The sequence below is a fragment of the Oculina patagonica genome, chromosome 1, assembly GCF_052425735.1.
Source record: "Oculina patagonica isolate OP01 chromosome 1, crgOcupat, whole genome shotgun sequence".
In the NCBI taxonomy this organism is placed as follows: Eukaryota; Metazoa; Cnidaria; class Anthozoa; order Scleractinia; family Oculinidae; genus Oculina; species Oculina patagonica.
Genome location: NC_135758.1, coordinates 13,459,263 through 13,476,767, shown reverse-complemented (window position 1 = coordinate 13,476,767; position 17,505 = coordinate 13,459,263). Strand labels below are relative to the sequence as shown.

The 17,505-nt window shown below is 40.8% G+C and overlaps 1 protein-coding gene across 1 annotated transcript; it reads left to right on the top strand.

Moving 5' to 3' along the window:
* Positions 1 to 1,744: 1,744 nt before the first annotated feature.
* LOC144657677 (proton-coupled zinc antiporter SLC30A5-like) lies at positions 1,745 to 17,378 on the top strand. Its single transcript, XM_078518036.1, has 17 exons — positions 1,745 to 1,870; positions 3,147 to 3,269; positions 4,641 to 4,707; positions 4,791 to 4,876; positions 5,407 to 5,494; positions 6,399 to 6,477; positions 6,728 to 6,804; positions 7,505 to 7,589; positions 7,949 to 8,031; positions 8,477 to 8,759; positions 9,743 to 9,933; positions 10,949 to 11,106; positions 11,561 to 11,690; positions 13,068 to 13,260; positions 14,863 to 15,089; positions 15,784 to 15,912; positions 16,722 to 17,378. The coding sequence occupies exons 1-17, from the start codon at positions 1,794 to 1,796 to the stop codon at positions 16,908 to 16,910; spliced, it is 2,265 nt and encodes a 754-aa protein (XP_078374162.1). The 5' UTR covers positions 1,745 to 1,793; the 3' UTR covers positions 16,911 to 17,378.
* The last annotated feature ends 127 nt before the right edge of the window (positions 17,379 to 17,505 follow it).

Genomic DNA, 17,505 nt, shown 5'->3' with positions numbered 1-17,505 from the left:
AGGGCCCTAAGTATGATTTCCCACAAAAAGGGAAGAAAATCGCAATTTTAACACACGCCACAGCGCGCGTCAGCTGCACACGGCGCACGAAACTGACGTCAATACGATAAAAGAAACCAATTCAGTGCACACAAGCATGATGCAATTTTTCGCGGCAATAAACGTCAGCCAGAATCGATTTCCTGCAAGTGACACAAGTCGCTCGTTCCGAGCCATTCCTCGGTAAGGTCGCGCGCGCGTTCACAGAAATAAATCCCGCGCGATTACAAAGGTGATTTTACTCAAGTGGTCTTTCTCGCTCGATTTCAAAGCGATTTTATTTAAGTAACTATAGATGCAAAGAAAAACGAGCGACTTGGGGCAAGTCTATTGCTCTTGCAGAGGGCTACACTATGAACTTAACATGCTGAACAATTCTACGTCGATTTTACAGCAACCACGTGCACGTGGACACAGAAATACGATTACGATCAGCAGGTGAATAGGTAGCTAAATCTAAAAACTGATGAAGAAATAAACAACCGATATGCAACAATGAAATGTTGCCTAAGCTATAGATATATAGAAGATTTCCGGCTGAAGTCGGGAATATCTTTTTAGCTTTGTTAAAGCTCTTCGAATTATTTTCGCAAATAAGATGAAAGATTCCGAAAGGAAACTATACCTTTCCGAGAGAATATCACCTTCGGGACATCGGCCTACAGGACCTATACACTCCTTACACATGAAGAAAAACGAACGAAAAGCCCAGATGTTATTAACTTGAAAAAATAAAATAAAAATAAAATATGACAAACCCACAAGGGAGGACGGAAGCATACAACTTGTAAGTAGAGTCTAACTAGGTTAAGTCTGCGTTTGGGCTAGTGGCCCATTAGCCTGAATTTCATACATCCCTCTGTGGCACAGAGGGATGTCTGAAATTCAGGCTAGTGGCCCATGCCATCAGGTCGCATCCTTGGAGACCCAGGGGCAGTTAATGGGGGCGGGGAAAAGTCTGTACGGGCGAAAAAAAAATCGGCGAAGAAAAGTCAAGAACGAAAAAAAATAGCCCCTGGGGACAACCTCTTACCGGACCAGTTCCAAACTGTCGCCGTCGTTCTGACTTCTGATTGGTGCCACAAAACTTTTTCTTTTGTGTGCCCAATCAGAGAGCAGCAAGACCAGGAGTCGTTTCGTGTGTTCTTACACGGATAGATACACGAAGCCCAGTTAGTCGCCATGTTCTTGACTTTTCTTCGCCGATTTTTTTTCGCCCGTATAGACTTTTCCCCGCCCCCACTAACTGCCCCTGGGTCTCCGAGGATGATCAGGCCGGAGCTGTTAAATCCGTTTTACTCTACTCCCTTGATGAGATGCTAGTCCATCGCAGGGTTGTCCCCAATTCGCCGGTACCCATTTATACACCTGGGTGGAGAGACTCACAAATGTCAATGTCTTGATCTTGCACTAGAGTGACTGGACGTCAAGATAAAATGCTTAGAATATTTTCGTTCTGTACCCGACGGGAGACTGGTACCCAGGCTCCTTCTCGTTTTCGATGTAACAAGACTAGAGGGTGACTAGAGGGGTAGTCAGTCTAATGTTTTCTGCGATCCATGCCTCCCTGTTAGTCCAGCATTTCATAGCGGAGGACAAGCAGATAAAGTCAATATCGTGGGTCCTGGTTGTAACTGGTAAGAAATTTACATTTATTCTTTTTTTCGCGTCCAGTCGAAACTTTTCGAAGCTAGACCATCAGCCAGTCAGCGGTTGCTACCATTAATGTTGCCAGCTCATGCTTCCGTTCAAAGATGGAGGATCTTGAAATGTATTCGGACAACTTGCTTTTCAAAAAACGCCAGCTGGGACCGATCGGTCAATACACAGTGTAAGTTTGATAGTTTTACGTTGAGTTTATTGCCAGGTCTTGTAAATAATGTTTAAAGGGAGTTTATGCAGAAGAATCCACACCAAGTACTGATGAATGGATGCCGGGTAAATATGAATCGAACAACCGAATAAAATAGAGTCGGTTTCACAAGATGTACATGCATAGTGAAAGCTTAAATGATTTTCCTATAAGGCAATATTTACTATTTCATGTTGTTAAACAAGATCGCTGCTAAAAAAGGCTGAAAATAAACCTAAATACACAAACGCTCTTTATATACACGTCATGTTAAATTGTGCTTTTTATATATGAATTGAGCTGAATTGAGCTGAATAAAGCTTCCGTACGTGCAATACAGGTGTAAGCTCATGTAAATACAATATCTGTTGTAAACATAAAAGTGGAACCACACTAGCACATTATAAAGCTACACGTGATTTAGCTACAGGAGATAATTTTCTCAATTCATCACAGCAAGTTTGTAAGTTTTTTGGTGCTTCTACAACTATACACAATGCAGGGCCACTTTTGAATGAGCGAGTATACAATATTTAGTATCTTGGCCTTGTATGTATAGAACAAAGAATAAATGATATGTTTATAAGTCTTGGGTCTATATATTAAGCTCTTGGCTTGGTAGGCTTGTTTCCCTTGGGCAGCCGGCTCATCTCACTGGTAGGTGATTTAAAGTGGCCCTGTATTCTCTAAGCTCGAATCAGAGAACTAGCTCTGGGGTAATCTTAAGTGCTAAAAATATACTCATGAAATTCCTTCAGAGCTTAAGCCCTAGTAAAGAATTGAAAGGCAACATAAGGCAAAGAAAATTATTGGAGCAACTGCCGAATACCCTGCAAATGAGATTCACCGAGTCAGAACTCTTTGAAGAAGGAGGCAAGAAACAAGAGGAGCTATTGTTATTCAATAAGATGAAACTCATTTTGCGGGGTATTCTGCAGTTTAGCCAAATTCTCTTGTCACCTTGGTGGGATTTAAACCATGAACTCCACAGACCAAATTGTTCCAAAAATGCAGCAACAACCTTCCCCACGTTGTTTTAAGCCTTTGTCATTGCTGTCTTCCCTCTGGTGTCCAGAACAAACCTTTAGCGACATCATTAGAGACATGTCCAATCCATTTCCATTCCATGTCCATTTCCTTCAGATTAAGCCCACCGTGATGCCCCTACATTAATTTCATGGAGCTTCAATTTCCTAGAATAAGGGAATCGTAAGTTGTATTTAATGTACAATATTAATTATTTTGTGTTTTACAGGACCACACCATATGTGATAGCGCTGGTGATCACCAAATTTCTACACAGCTATGGTTTATTTGTGACTTACGAGCAGCTTAAAACCTTCCATGTTGTCCAGTTCTTATTTATTGTCAGGCTTTGGTATGTTGTGTTGCATATTATATACCATGAGGTCACACGATTATTATTTCATCAATATTATGACCACTGTTCTCTGAACAACACAAATGCCCATCTCTCTTCAATTTAACCACCTGATTGATCTACTGACAACCAGTGGCCACCTTTTGGAGTTCCTGATCTTAATTTTCTCATAAATTACCATGTGTATGTTATGTATGCACACAAATGCAAAAAAAAAAACGAATAAAAGATTCAGTTGTGTTCACTTGTATTTTGAACAGGAAAAAAAGAAAGTCAAAATTAAAGATACCGTATTTACTCGAATAAGCGCCGCGGCGCTTATTTAATTTTTCGCGACTCAAGTGTGGCGCTTATTCGAGGGCGGCGCTTATTTGAGGGCGGCGCTTATTTAAAATTTGGATGCCACAAAGAATTTAATCTTTTACAGTAATTGAAAATAGCGTCTTTTGATTGTCAATATTCGTCTCTTACTCAAGAAAGAAGTGGCGCTAGCTGTCCTAGCAAAGTTCGCGGCCTTGACAACATTTACAGAACAACGTATTGTAAGAATGTTGAATAGAAAACTTATGAGCGAGCGGTAAACCAATCACTTTGAACTGCAAAACATCGCTTTTGATGGAAAGAAATGTCCAAGTTTGTTTGAGAGTTGCTTTGTTGTGCTGTTTTTGGTTAAACGAAATTTCTGGAATAAGCGCCACATCGGTACTGCGGCGTTTATTCGGGGGCGGCGCTTATTAACTTTTTAGATCTAAATGCGGTGCTTATTCGAGGGCGGCGCTTATTCGGGGGCGGCGCTTAATCGAGTAAATACGGTAATCGTTCATAATTTCATTCAGTTGATTGGTAAATCATCCCCCCCCACCCGCTCGACCCAAGCCAAAAGTTAAGGTCCACACAGCAAAAGAAATTTCAGCCCAGAAATGTACTTTTTTATTTTGGGCATGTACCTTTTGCCTGTAGGCCTCCATCATGTTCCTCCCCATGAAATAAAAATTATATTAAATATATCGAAGATTTCCATTTAAGTGTGTAGTATTGCTGTATATTTTTAAGAGTCATGCAGTATTTTAGCAAGCCCGAAGGGCGAGTCAAAATTCAAATAATGAGTAAAAATGTACAGTGATACGACCCACTTAAATGTCTAATAAGAGATCTATTATCTAACGATTTCTTTTTCCAAAATGCTGACTTGCCAAGTTTTTCTTTTGTGCAATGGGGGGGGGGGGGGGGAATAAGACGAGTACAAATATTGTGAGATATTTGTACTCATTTCACGTGTTATTTGTACTCTACAAAGCAGAGTTGGATAATAAGTTACATTATAGCTTTAGGTGATTTGATTGTCGTCTCCCTTATCTTTTTTCATAGCACTACTGTTGTCCTTGTTATATTACAAAGGCCTGTATCATCAGGAAAGAAGATCACCCCCAACCAGGTACAATGTTTATTGCTCAGATTATTGTGGCGTTCTTTGAATGTATGATCAAGTTTGATTCCTTCCTGTGTTGTTTTTTGCAGTGGTACAAGATTGGTAAACATGCTTTAGTGTCGACCATAATAGGCCTTATATGGCTTGAAGGTTTGACTCTCTGTGGTGCTCTAAGGTAAGTAGTAAAATAACAATACTTGTACTTATGGCCCAGTGCATCAAACTGCCCTTAAAATTTATAATAATTGTTGAGGACAATTTGAAGCTGAGGACTGATATTTTAGCACTTTTATTTTCCAGCTGCCTTCATTGCCCTCCGCCCCCCCCCCCCACACCCTTGAGCATGACTTTTCAATTTCTTTGCACTATTTTTTTAACAATATTTTTTTACTAACTGTGCCCTTGAACATGACATGAAATGTACAGTTTGGTACTAGGTTCCTCATCCCATTGATTGATTTAGCAAGTATTGATTGACATAATAGCAGACATTGTGCACTGATTTTTCTTTAGGAAGGTCATTTTCAACTGGGGTGACAATTGTGTACATGTAGTAGTGTACCATATGTCCAGTTTGGCTAGGTGATACGTTTTGTGCGTTTAAAAATTGTGCGGCAGATTCTAACTTCAAAATTGTATATTTTTCAATAAGCGTTGTTTTTTCTTACTCTGTAATAACAGTGGTATGTGTCATTTTTTGTACAGAACTGTTTTATTATTTGAGCACAGTGATGTTGTTGTGTTGGCGGCATTAGGAGTTCTTTTTCATTCCGGTGGTACAGGTCCATCGAAGGTAATGTCACTGAATAGCTTGTTCTTATTCAGCTTGTGTCATCCATAGTTATGTTACTAATCCCCAATATTTCAATTTATTAATGAGCAATTGGCAGAAGATTCTCAGAGTTGTGAACTCCTTTTCTTTTATAATTTATTTAATTCATAAGATATACATGTACATTACAAAAAAGAAAGATAAAAAATTTGAGGGTAACTGTTGTAAGGACTCTATAGGTTTACATGATACAAAATTAGGAAGACTGTATGTTATTTTCAAGTTTTATTTTTTTGTCTGTTTGTATAAAATAAATAATATTGTTTTATAGTCGCTCATTTTTTTATAAATAATAATGTCATATTTTTACTAGGAAAATTATCCAAAAAAACTGGGAAGATGGAGAATTGAAGAATTTACTGGGGAACTAATAAGTAAAAAAATAAAATTTATAAATATGTCCTGGCTCAGTTACAGTAAATTATAGCAAAAGGATGTATTGGGAATATCAGTAATTACATTGTACTGCCCAAACAGTGATTATACACAGCAAGCAGAACGCAGAATGATGGCGACAGTCAACGTCAATAGCATAATGCCCTAACCAACAAATAAAAGTTCGCCCCAAGCAAACAGGAGTGAAAGCTTACCGCAAGCAAGCAGGAGTGAAAGATAACAGCAAGCAAACTGCTGACCACCATTTTGCGTTCTGTGTTCTGCATTCTGCAAAATACCTCTGCTGGATTATACATGCACGATCTGTTGTCAATTCATGTGTTGATAGACAGTGCCTGTCCATCACTCAGAAATTTGTCAACTTTGTCATCAGTCTGTTGATTTATTATGTTAATGTGACTTGAGTTCTTTTCTGTACCAGAAGATGTTGTTTTTATTTTCTAACCTACTTTTCTGATTAATTTATTAGGTCCGAGGGTCTGTACTATTTCTGTTAGGAATTTTGTGCCTTTTGTTGTTCGATAATGATGCTCGCAATTTGGTTCACCGTATCCTTGAATGTGTAAAGTAAATTAATTTCAGTTAAAGTGAGGTTAAAATCTACACTGAAGTCTACTGACTAATCAGGGTTAGATGCTTCATACACATGTAACAGTTTCAGTAACATAAAAGCAACTACCAGTATTGTAAATTTGTAATAATTTTTTATATCTATGCAGAATTTGAGATCTCAGTATTGAAGTACATATATTAGACTGTTAACAATGTGTAGTCGATTTTTACTTAACATCCTGTCAGCCGAGGGTCACCATAAAAGCCAATGGATTCACTGGTATTATTTAGTATTATCCAAGCTTGGCTTACCAGACCACAAGGTAAAAATCGTAAAGAAGTCTTTGTTTAACCTGGCAAACATTTCTTATTTGCATTTGTATTCCATCTCACATGAGATGCAATACCGTAGAGGTGGCTGAGATTTAAGCGGGAAAATTCCTTACAGGTGACTTTTAACTGCTTAGATTCTGGTAATGTTTTTATTGGTTATTTTTTTTTTCAATAAAACCAGAAAACAAGCCTACTGGAATGTATCAATTTATTTGGCACAAATTCCAGACATCACTTTCATGGTTGGGGATGGAATGAAAGACTTTTCTTTATTGCATCAATTTTACATACAAAAGAATTACAGCCATTTTATTTTGACCCGAACAAAAGCTCAATCATTTGTTAGTCATGTTCCTATTTAAAGAACCTCTTTTATAATGGCCACTGGTGTTCCCGTGTTGCTTGTCTAAATTTAAAAATGCGTTGTGTTGCTGTTTTATCAAACTTCACATCGCTGTTGGTAGTAAAATTGAAGGAAAATTACTTGTCCTTGTTGGAATTTAAGTTTTTCCAAATGGGTTGTTGTTTGTTGCGATTTTATTTTGTGTGCTGTCGCTACTTTTTGGGCAATGTCGCTCGTTGTCAACATGTATTGAGGACTTTTCTACAGCAAAAAAAGTATTCACTTTTCTGTGATCTTGTTATATGTTTTTCAGCTTCTCGATTTATTGATTTTGTTTTTGTATACAGGGTGGACTTATTCTATTACTGCTTGTTCTTTTATTCAAAATTGCTCACAAGAATGTTTCAAGAACATTAGCTGTTGAAGTTGGAGGTGAGTTCTGTTTGTTTTGCCTCACAAGAGTTGTAGTTCAGTTTTCTCTGACTTTCTCCAAAGAGAGGTTCTGTGCAGCTCTTTTGATTAGTAGGTTAACACTTCAAGAGGAAAGAACTTGAAGAGCCATGTGAACATGCTCCTTGCCTGTGCCACTGAGGTCACACACACTTTAAATTGGAAATCTCCTGAACTAACTCATGCTAGTGGCATTAGGCCATGTAAACACATTAGGTCATGTCACTGTAGATTTTCTATCTCTTATTGTTTTAAAACTAAAGCTTTGGTTGTGAGAGTGCATATATTGCATTTTATAAATACCTATTAATCAAATCAATTTCTGTTTTCATGGTTGCTAGGTGGAAAAAGACTTGCTGCACTTTCCAGTTGCATATCTACAGTGTTTCTATTTCCACTAGCGCTGTTGTCATATTTTACCCAGGTAAGTTGCACATCTAATCTAACAGTTTATATTGAAATTACCCTAACTTATTATTTATAAATAATCCATAGTCTACCCCTTAAAGGCCCACCATCACCCAAAAGGCCTTGCATGCTGCGCTTGCTGTTTATGAACTTCGTGCAGCACGAAATTGTTTCTGAGCAGGTTTTTTTCAAAATCTGTTTCCTTCGAAGTCATCTTTTTGAGAATCATCCATAAGCATGCAGGAATTTATTCTTCAATTTTCAATTTTGCTGTACAACTGTTTTCATTTTTTTCACCCATGTACACATGTATTGAAGAAAGTTGACTGGCATCTACAGCAGGGTGAAATTTCTAGGATGAATGAATTGAAGACCAAACTCACAAAAGTGGCAGAAATTGAGCACAAAAGATGGTCATAGTGTAAGCCAATCTTATTTTTTTCTCATTTGTTCATTCACAGACAACAGAGGTCGACTGGCTGGAAGCATTACTCCCTTTGGCTGTTGTTACATTCCTTGTTTTTATCTTTGATTTTTACATTGAGTCCTTCTGTTTGGCAAAACTTGAATCATCAAGGACCAGCAAAATCGGCTCTATAGCTTCATTTTTATCTGCCATGATCATTGCACTGCTTTGGGATAAGCCGTGGGCATGGAGCATGCATGAGTGGCACCACGGCAAGCCGTCAGACCCACATCTGGTATCTGCTGGAACATTTTTCAGTGCTTTCTTCTTTGTACTGGGTAAGTGTTGTTGTTGAGCATGTGTCAGGATTCAGCTTGGTTGTTTTTCAGGCCTTATTTGTCTCATGGGACCATTCCAGTTTGGAGGGGGGGGGGGGGGCAGAAAGAAGGTCTGGGATTGAATAGCGACATTCTCACAACTTGCAACACGATCGGTTCACATTCCAGTCACTCAGTGTTTTTTGGATGGTGCGGCAGCAGGCCATCTTTTCCTGAAATAAAACTATGGCAACCACGCAGTTACTATCCATGGATTCAGCAGTTATGATAGTTACTGCACATGGGGATCACCCATGGCCTGAAACAAAGAACGACCTCGAAATAACATGCAAGAACAACAGCTCCAACCCGCATGGGTTAATTTTAATTGCCATGTTTTCATTACCATTTCCATCGTGGTGTGATTTCGCAAAAACACCACATGTTGACAACAAGAACCTTTCCGGAGACATTTTCGCCCCTTAAAGACACAACCTGGGAAACTTCCTTTTCTGCTATAAAAAGGAATCAAACTCTCCAGCTAACTGCGTTGTTGTTATTGTTGTTGAAATTGTTTTGGAAAGTTCAGAATGAGAGGATCTGTTCATGAACCTTCCAGATATCCGCTGACTACCATCCGAGTGATTTCTTTGCTTGCAAGTTGTGAGAACATTGCTCAGATTTGATTTAAAATAATGTCCCAAAGTCCCAAAGGTGCCCTGGCTCCATAAAAAAAGTAATGTTAGGTATATGTATAAAGTTTATCATTATTGATCTCACAAGTGTGTAAGTGCTAGACTGTTCACAGCATTCTTTTTTTTTGTATTTTTTCGACCAATGAGCACAGGGAAAGAAAAGCAAGAGAACTGGATGGGTGGGGTCAGGGAGTTCCCTCCTTCTCCCCCCTTCCCCGCTTCGCTCGCAGATTCTCTTGCGTTTTTGTGTTGAAAAATAGAGAGGCTGTGGACAGTCTAGTAAGTGCTGACTGTTGTTTTTATTTTCAGCCACAAGGTTACTGTCCAGACCGTCACCTCGCATGACTAAAGGAAATCTGATTGGCTACACCACTGGTGGCCTGCCTATCTATAACTTCCAGACGCCGCAGTCTGTGTTAACAACAGTTCAAAGTGTTTTGAGGCAGATTTTGGAGCAGTCAGAATCTAGACAGATTTTCTATTTCCTGTGTCTCAATCTGGTGAGGAATAAATTCTGCAAGTTATGGTTAAAATGTTTTTCTGTGCACTGCTCACATCATGTTGGACCCCATGTGCTTGCTATAAAAGAATCAGGAAAATTTCCTCTTGATTTTACTTGCCTTGTTTGACTCAGACTCAACCTATTTCTCCTTTAAAAAATGTTATCAGTGTTATGACCCTAAGGGACTGGTCAATAAGTACCAGGGGGGTGGGCCGAGCGTGGTGGCCGTGCCCCCCCGTCCTTCGCTCCCCCCACCCCTGTGGGGGTGATTCCACCCCCCCGCACCTTCTCTTGGGGTGGGTCTGCGGTGTCCTACACTTCCCTTGCCTCTTCCTTCGTCTCCTCCCCGCTCCTTCTTCACAGTGTCATGGGTTCCCCTTCCATCATCCGCCCTCCGGGCCGAGGTCCCCTCTGGGGGTCAGGGGGCACTCCCCCTGAATTGGCCGTCGCCTCTTTCCTGGGATCATTCTGGTCCTTTTCTGCCAGTGTGTGCGATGCCCACCCCCTACGGTCGCCCACCCCTCGGGCTCAACGATGACCACCCCTTCTCTCCCACCCCCTGTACTTAGTTTTTGTGGACAAACAATAACTATTTGAGCTTAAAAAGAAACTACATAGTAATTAATTCCCACCTGAGCTCTTACTCTCAATTACCCTGGGTAAACTTAAGTTATGGGGACGAGGCGACTCCCGAGGTGAGAGAGAGCGAGAGCTCCAATACGACAGGTATGGAGGTCATCACTGCAGGGTGGTGGGTGGGTCACCCATGCTTCCTTTCTCCAGCAATTCACGAAAAGACAGAATACACGTCAACTGGGAAGATATAAATTATGTAGACATGTACATAGTCAGCGGCATGGCTTGCCATTGCTAAAGTAACGGTGCTCGAGGAATGGGAAATAAGGGTGTTTGTTCGCGCATCTTGTGCAAAATGCACCAATCCAAAGGGGGTATGTTGTACATGTATCTTGGTTATATGATAATCATAAATAGCTTGCCGATTGTATTTTCAGCTTTTCACAGGTGTTGAGCTGCTGTATGGCATGTGGACAAATAGCCTTGGCCTCATATCTGATGGTTTTCACATGTTGTTTGACTGCACAGCTCTTGTGATTGGACTCTGTGCAGCTCTCATGACCAGATGGAAATCTTCTAGAACATTTTCTTACGGGTGTGTTTAAGATGATTTTTTTTGTATTTCATAACCTTGTGTAACAAGGGTTTCCCGTACAAGTGAAGAGTTTTCTATATCCCAGCCCCTTATTTTTTTTATTTTCGCGTGTCTAAAATGCGGGAACACTTGCTATTCAGGTTATTATTTGGAACCCTTTTATCCCAGGGTCAAACTGCACCCCATAATAATTATGATTCTTAATAAAATTCCTATTAAAAAAAAAAGCAGTTGAGCAGTACTTTCATGTGGTAATGAAAGGTGGTTCTAGCATTTAAGACTGTGGATGAAACCCTAGTGTGTGATCATTCATTTGAAAGCCATAGGCAGTTCTTTCATGTGGCCAGACAATTTTGGGATCTGACAAGTTTAAAGTACTTTTTTTTACATTTTTCTGTGTAAATTATATGTCCATTCTATTGGTTGTTAATTAATCCTCGGTGTCTTTTCACAGTTATGGCCGTGTGGAGATATTATCAGGCTTTGTGAATGGTATTTTCTTGGTGGTAATTTCCTTCTTTGTGTTCCTGGCTGCTATTCAGCGTTTGTTTGATCCGCCAAAAGTCAACACTAATCGACTCTTAGTAAGTAGTTGATGTTTAGTTGAGCATTTTGTTTTGTGTTTGCAAAGCTTGGTAGAATCTATGCAACTCGAGCTAACAAATCAGAGCGAGCGTTTTGTTCATTCAGCCAATCAGATTCAATTTAAAAACACGCGTTTGTTTGTTTGTTTTTGTTGTTGTGAATTTTCCCGCCTTTACCACCTGTTGCATGATTTTGTTTTGAGTTTCGACGGGATGATTGCAAAATGTACTGCCGCTGTGATTTGTCCGGTTATTTCTTCCAAACTGGTTTTGGTTTTAGGATTCATTAAAAACCACTTTAAACCATCCTCGGAGCCCGGGGCGTTAGTGGGGGCGCGGGTGCTTTCGGGCCGGGATTTTCGGGCGGTTTCCTGGCGTCGCCCCTGGGCACTTTGTCTTCCGCCGTTCCGGCGTTTCTCCTTCCTCTGTTGCCCTTTTTGTGGCCTCCGGGCCGGCGACTCTCGTCTTCCCGGTGTTTCCTCCTCCGGTGTTGCCCGTCCTCGTTCTCGTGGGTCTCGTGCCCCCGGGCCTGGGTTGTGGCTGCGCGGCGTTGCTTCGCGGCCCTCTGTTTGTGTGTTCCCCTCTTTCTTCGCTGCACCTGGTGTCGCAGCGATCTTCGCTCGCGTGGCCCGTCAGTGGTCCCGCCGTGCGTTCCGGTCGGTCACCGGGTGGTCTGCCGCCAGTGCTGGCGTCGTCGGCTTTCTGGCTCTCCTTGCTCCTTGGGCGGCATCCACGACGAGTCTGGCCTTCGTGTGGACTCGGCGCTCTCTGTCCCTCGCGCCACTTGTGGCCTCGGGGAGTCACGCTTCTGGACTGTTCGGTGCAGTGCCCAGGGGCTGTTGCGCTCTGTTGTCTTCGCCCATCCTGTCCCGTGCTGCCCGTCCCCCCACTAACCCCCTGGTCTCCGAGGATGACTAAACAAAATTGTATAGTCATCAATAAACGCGTGAAGGCCCATTTACACAGGCGATTTTTGTCGTGCAACTCAATGCAATCATAGTTGGTAGAGGAGACATTTTTTGTCGCGCCGAAGTTGCATCAAGTTTCGAACAGGTCGAAACTCCTGCGATATCGCGGCGATCTATCGCCGCTACTTTACAAGCGTGCACACTTGCGGCGATTTCATGGCGATTTTATCGCTGCGATATCACAGGAGACTTATGCAACTTCGGCGCAACAAATACTGCATTGAGTTGCGCGACAAAAATCGCCTGTGTAAACGGGCCTTTAAAAACTACTTTAAACAAAATTGTAGTCATTAACAAATGCGTTAGATAAAAACTAACGCTAAAATTGTATTTGAAGAACCAAAAGCATTTGATACTGTGCCTTTTCTTGTGTTTTCCCTATATATATATATTTTTTTTACATTTTCAGGTTGTCTCCGTTGGAGGACTTCTGGTAAACTTGGTGGGTATCTTTGCTTTTAGACATGCGCACTCACACGGTGGCAGCTCCCATGGTCACAGTCACCATGGTCACGGTCACCATGGTCACGGCCACGGTCACAGCCATGGACACGGCCACGCCCACGATGATCATCACCATGATCGCAGTGTAAACATGCAAGGTAAGATATCATTGGTAATCAACAATGAAGTGATAGTTGGTGCGTTTGATTGGTTCTTTGCCTGTGATCTGTCAGATTACCGTACCCAAATTCGCAAGTAGCCAATCAGAGCGCGATCTACTGTCCTGATATCTTCGATATCAGTCACTGACCTGATTGCCACCATTCACTGTCACTGTAGTAGTGACCGGCGATGAATTGAGAGGTTTACCAATACAGCCTCGTAATTTAATTTAGCTGGTGTTAAGCGATAGTAGGAGAACTTTCCGCCAAAACTAACTTGAGCGCGCTCGCCAATTGTGCGATGTTTGCCGCGAGTACTGACATTCAGACTGCTGGAGTTGGAATTTCACATTTTTCGCTTTTTGATTTTGATTTGAGATGCTCACAACGAGTGGAACAAAGGCAGAAGAGGAACCAGATAAAAGTGTTGAGAACAAAAGTATCACACAAGCAGGTCAACACAATTTGCACTACGTACCTGGCAAGCATGGCTTCAACAGAGCGTTAAATACCGAATTTTTGGCTGAATTGGGTGGTAATACCTATCGTCCTGTCCCGGCCTTCAGCTCGTTTGGTCTCGCCATGTATTGGCTCGACTCGTCTCGCCAAATGCGACCATGGCCGACCAAACTCGCCTGAACCGCGAGCGCCAAAGTCGATTAGGTATAAGTACAGATAACGTGAGCGAGTAGTATGACTCACACTTGAACCAGGAATCATGGGCAAATTTACGCAAATTAATTTTGCACGGCAAGTTCTTAATCAGTGACAAAGTGACTGTTGGGAATTTCATCTCAAACCCTTAAGATGGCTTTAAATTGGCTCAAAAGAACCTCTGCATAGATACTAATTTTTGCGGTGTACAAAATTAACGTTACAACGATGGAAACCTCAAAATAGTAGTTTTAAATAGTTTACGAAGGTACAAGAACACCGAGAAAAACACTTAGGGGTCAAGATTTAATAATTTCCTGTAACAAGGATGGAAATATTGAGAAATTTTGAGGCGGTTTACGAACAATGAACTTGAAGAGTATTCAATTCTCGATCTCAAAAATCCTCGTTAAAAGTCCCGAAGATTTCCAATTCGTTTTGTCCAATCATAATTGGCACGAACATTCCGAAAGTTATGACATCATGTGGAGGGGGGGGGGGGGGGGGGGGGGGGGGGGGTTGTGTTGTTGTGTGGGGGTGCTCGGTTCCAGCCCTGCCCCCGCGATTTTTTTTTTTTTTTTGTTTTTTTTTGATTTTATCCCCTACCCCTTTTTTTTTATATACTGGTCTTCTTCCTTCCACTTTGTATTTTTTTTTTTTTTTTTTTTTTTTATTTATTTTTTTTTTTTTTTTTTTTCTTTTCCTCCCAAAAAACTAAATACCAAAAAAAAAAAAAAAAAAAAAAAAAAAAAAAAAAAAAAAAAAAATTTTTTTTTTTTTTTTTTTTTATATATTACTTAGCAACATCCCTGACGAAATTGCGGGTTCAGTAAGTAGAGTCACTGTGTGGCTATGCAGAGCTATGTCGGTACACAATATGACTGTTATATTATGTACTTACCAATGAGCATGCATTCTGTACAAACGTTGTGTTTTTTCTTTCAGGGGTTTTTCTACACGTTGTTGCTGATACCTTGGGCAGTGTAGGAGTCATAGTATCATCTATACTGATTGAACAGTTTGGATTCTTCATCGCTGATCCACTGTGCTCATTATTCATCGCAGTTTTGATCTTCCTTAGTGTTCTTCCATTGCTTCAGGAGTCTTCACAAGTGTTACTGCTTAGAACACCTATTAACCTGGAGAAAACTTTAGGCAGCGCTTTTAACAAGGTTTGCTTCTGATCAAGTGATCATCATTACATTGCATTAAATAACCTAATTATAGCCGGTTTTGCGGGTTCTTGCCAGAGCGCGAGACACACGCGATGAACACGCGTGGGTGGATGACTCTGCGACTCGCGCGCCTCATTTTCTTCCGAGCACCACGCTAAACCAACTGTTCTGCAATCTAAGCCAGAAATATAGCTCATAAGGATTGAAGCGCTGCAAGGTTGTTGTGTCTTGCTCAATAATACATCACGATCAAGGTTGGCAGGTTTAGTTTGCAGTGCGGGCGTATTTTGGACGAGCGAGCACTAAATATTCCATTTAGTGGTGTAAGGGCTGGGCGAGTGGAAAAACGGACAAAGGAGTAGGAGTCAAGCACTCGCGTCTTTGAATTCAAACGCTCGCCCACCAAAAACGCCTGGACTACAGAATAGGCAGGTTCGAACTCTAAATCTATTGATGCCGACCCAAACAAAGCTACCTCAAAATGGTCATTTTATCCTCTAAAGAAGGCTCAAAAGAGGTTACACGGGTTTTACCTGCGAGATGCGTGACACGTCGCGCATGAGCAAAATGGATCCAAATTAAACAGACTGTGATTAGGAACCTTTGTAAGTTTATTTTTAAGTTGGCATCATTGCACTGTTTTTTTTGTTTGTTTGCTAACTGGAAGAATTCGTGTTTTGTTTTCTTTCAGATTTTATCGCTGGATGGTGTTTTGTCATACCGTGATCCTCATTTCTGGCGGCACTCGTCTGATGTCACAGTTGGTGCTATTCATGTCCAGGTAGCACCCTCAGCAAATGAACAAAGAATTATTCAACAGGTTGGTCTGGTGTAATAATGTAATACATCGGAAACAAGCCTCCCACCCTCCCTCACAAAAAGAACAAATAACCCCAAATCTCAGACGCAAAATCCTTTAGATCATAGATATATTTAGACCATAGATCATGAAAGATGTAACGTTGCCGATTATAAGCCTCTATTTTAGAGGTTAAACTTTTTTGTATTTTACGTTGTTAGAGAATGCTCAATAACTTGTATCCCGTCCAATTTAAAACCCATGAAAGAGTTTTGAAACGCAAATAGAAAGAAAAAAGTAAGGAGAAATCTTGGTAAAAAGAACTTATACTACATCAGTCTACGAGCAGTCCCTCTGTTTCCTAACTTTGTCTAGTGGGAAGCGAAAAAAAAGGCAAGGGGAATAATGGCCGTTAAAAATCTGGGAGCGAGACGCGCGAAAAAAAAAAAGCGCCCTCCAGCCCCACTCTGTCATTCAATTTGTTCATTTAGTTTTTCAGAAAATAAGATATGTTAGTGCGCCAAACTTAAAAATGTAGTGTCTCTTTGCGTGTTTAGAATACACTCAACTCTCTCTTAACGGACACCTCTATAAGACGGACACCTCTTTTAAAAGACGGACACCTGGTGTTGGTCCCATCCCTGCCGTTTTTCAGTCATTTTACTGTAACTAAACTCCCTCTAAGACAGACACCTCTCTAAAACGGACAGTTGCAGCTGGTCCCGGCGGTGTCCGTTTTAGATAGAGTTAACTGTATTTCCAAGCTGTCCGTTGTTTATACTTTGCATTCTGTACATCTAACTTGATTTAATTATTTTTGTTTTTCCTAGGTTAGTGCTCTTTTTAAGGAATACGGAATCAACAAATTCAGCGTCCAAGTTGAAAAAGAGGCATTCTTTCATCATATGTCTGCTCTGTCCGCTGGATACAAATCTGTGTTAGCTCTGAAGCAGGGCGCTGATATGGGATTATCTTCTGTGGGAGGAGAATTCGACTATGGCCTTATTAAAGCTGTATAATCAATGAACTTATGTAGGGAATTGGAATTGGTGAATTTTAGAATTTGTAAAATATTGTTTTATTTATTTATTGCTTTCAAGCGAGGTCTTTTTAAATTCCACATCTCGAGGTGGAGGAGATTTCTCAGTATGGCCAAGCGTGTTACAGCAAGGAGCCCAAAAGTGTGACAACTTTATTTTAATTAAACAGATTGTTTTGTGCAGTCATTATCCAAGCAAAAGCCGTGGATAGCTTACAGTTGATTTCTGATTGGATTAAATCTGCACGTAAGAATGTGAATAAATTGACAGTTGTCAAACTTTTGGGCTTTTTGAGCACTGTAAACTGTTTTTCATCGCGACATCGATCAGATTATATTATGTAAATAAAGAAACTCTTGTAAAATAGATCTTAGATCATGAAAGGTACCGGTTGTAACCTGATGCGTTTAGAGAATGGAGAAACGCAATAAAACACAAATAAAGACATCGAGTCGTTAGATATAGAGTGGTTACAGATGTAGTCCAAAGGGGAAAAAAGCGGGGTGTGGAGTGGAGTTGGAAAGGAGTGAAGATATATCTTTCTTGGGGCGAAAAAGTTTGAGCCCCTAGGGTC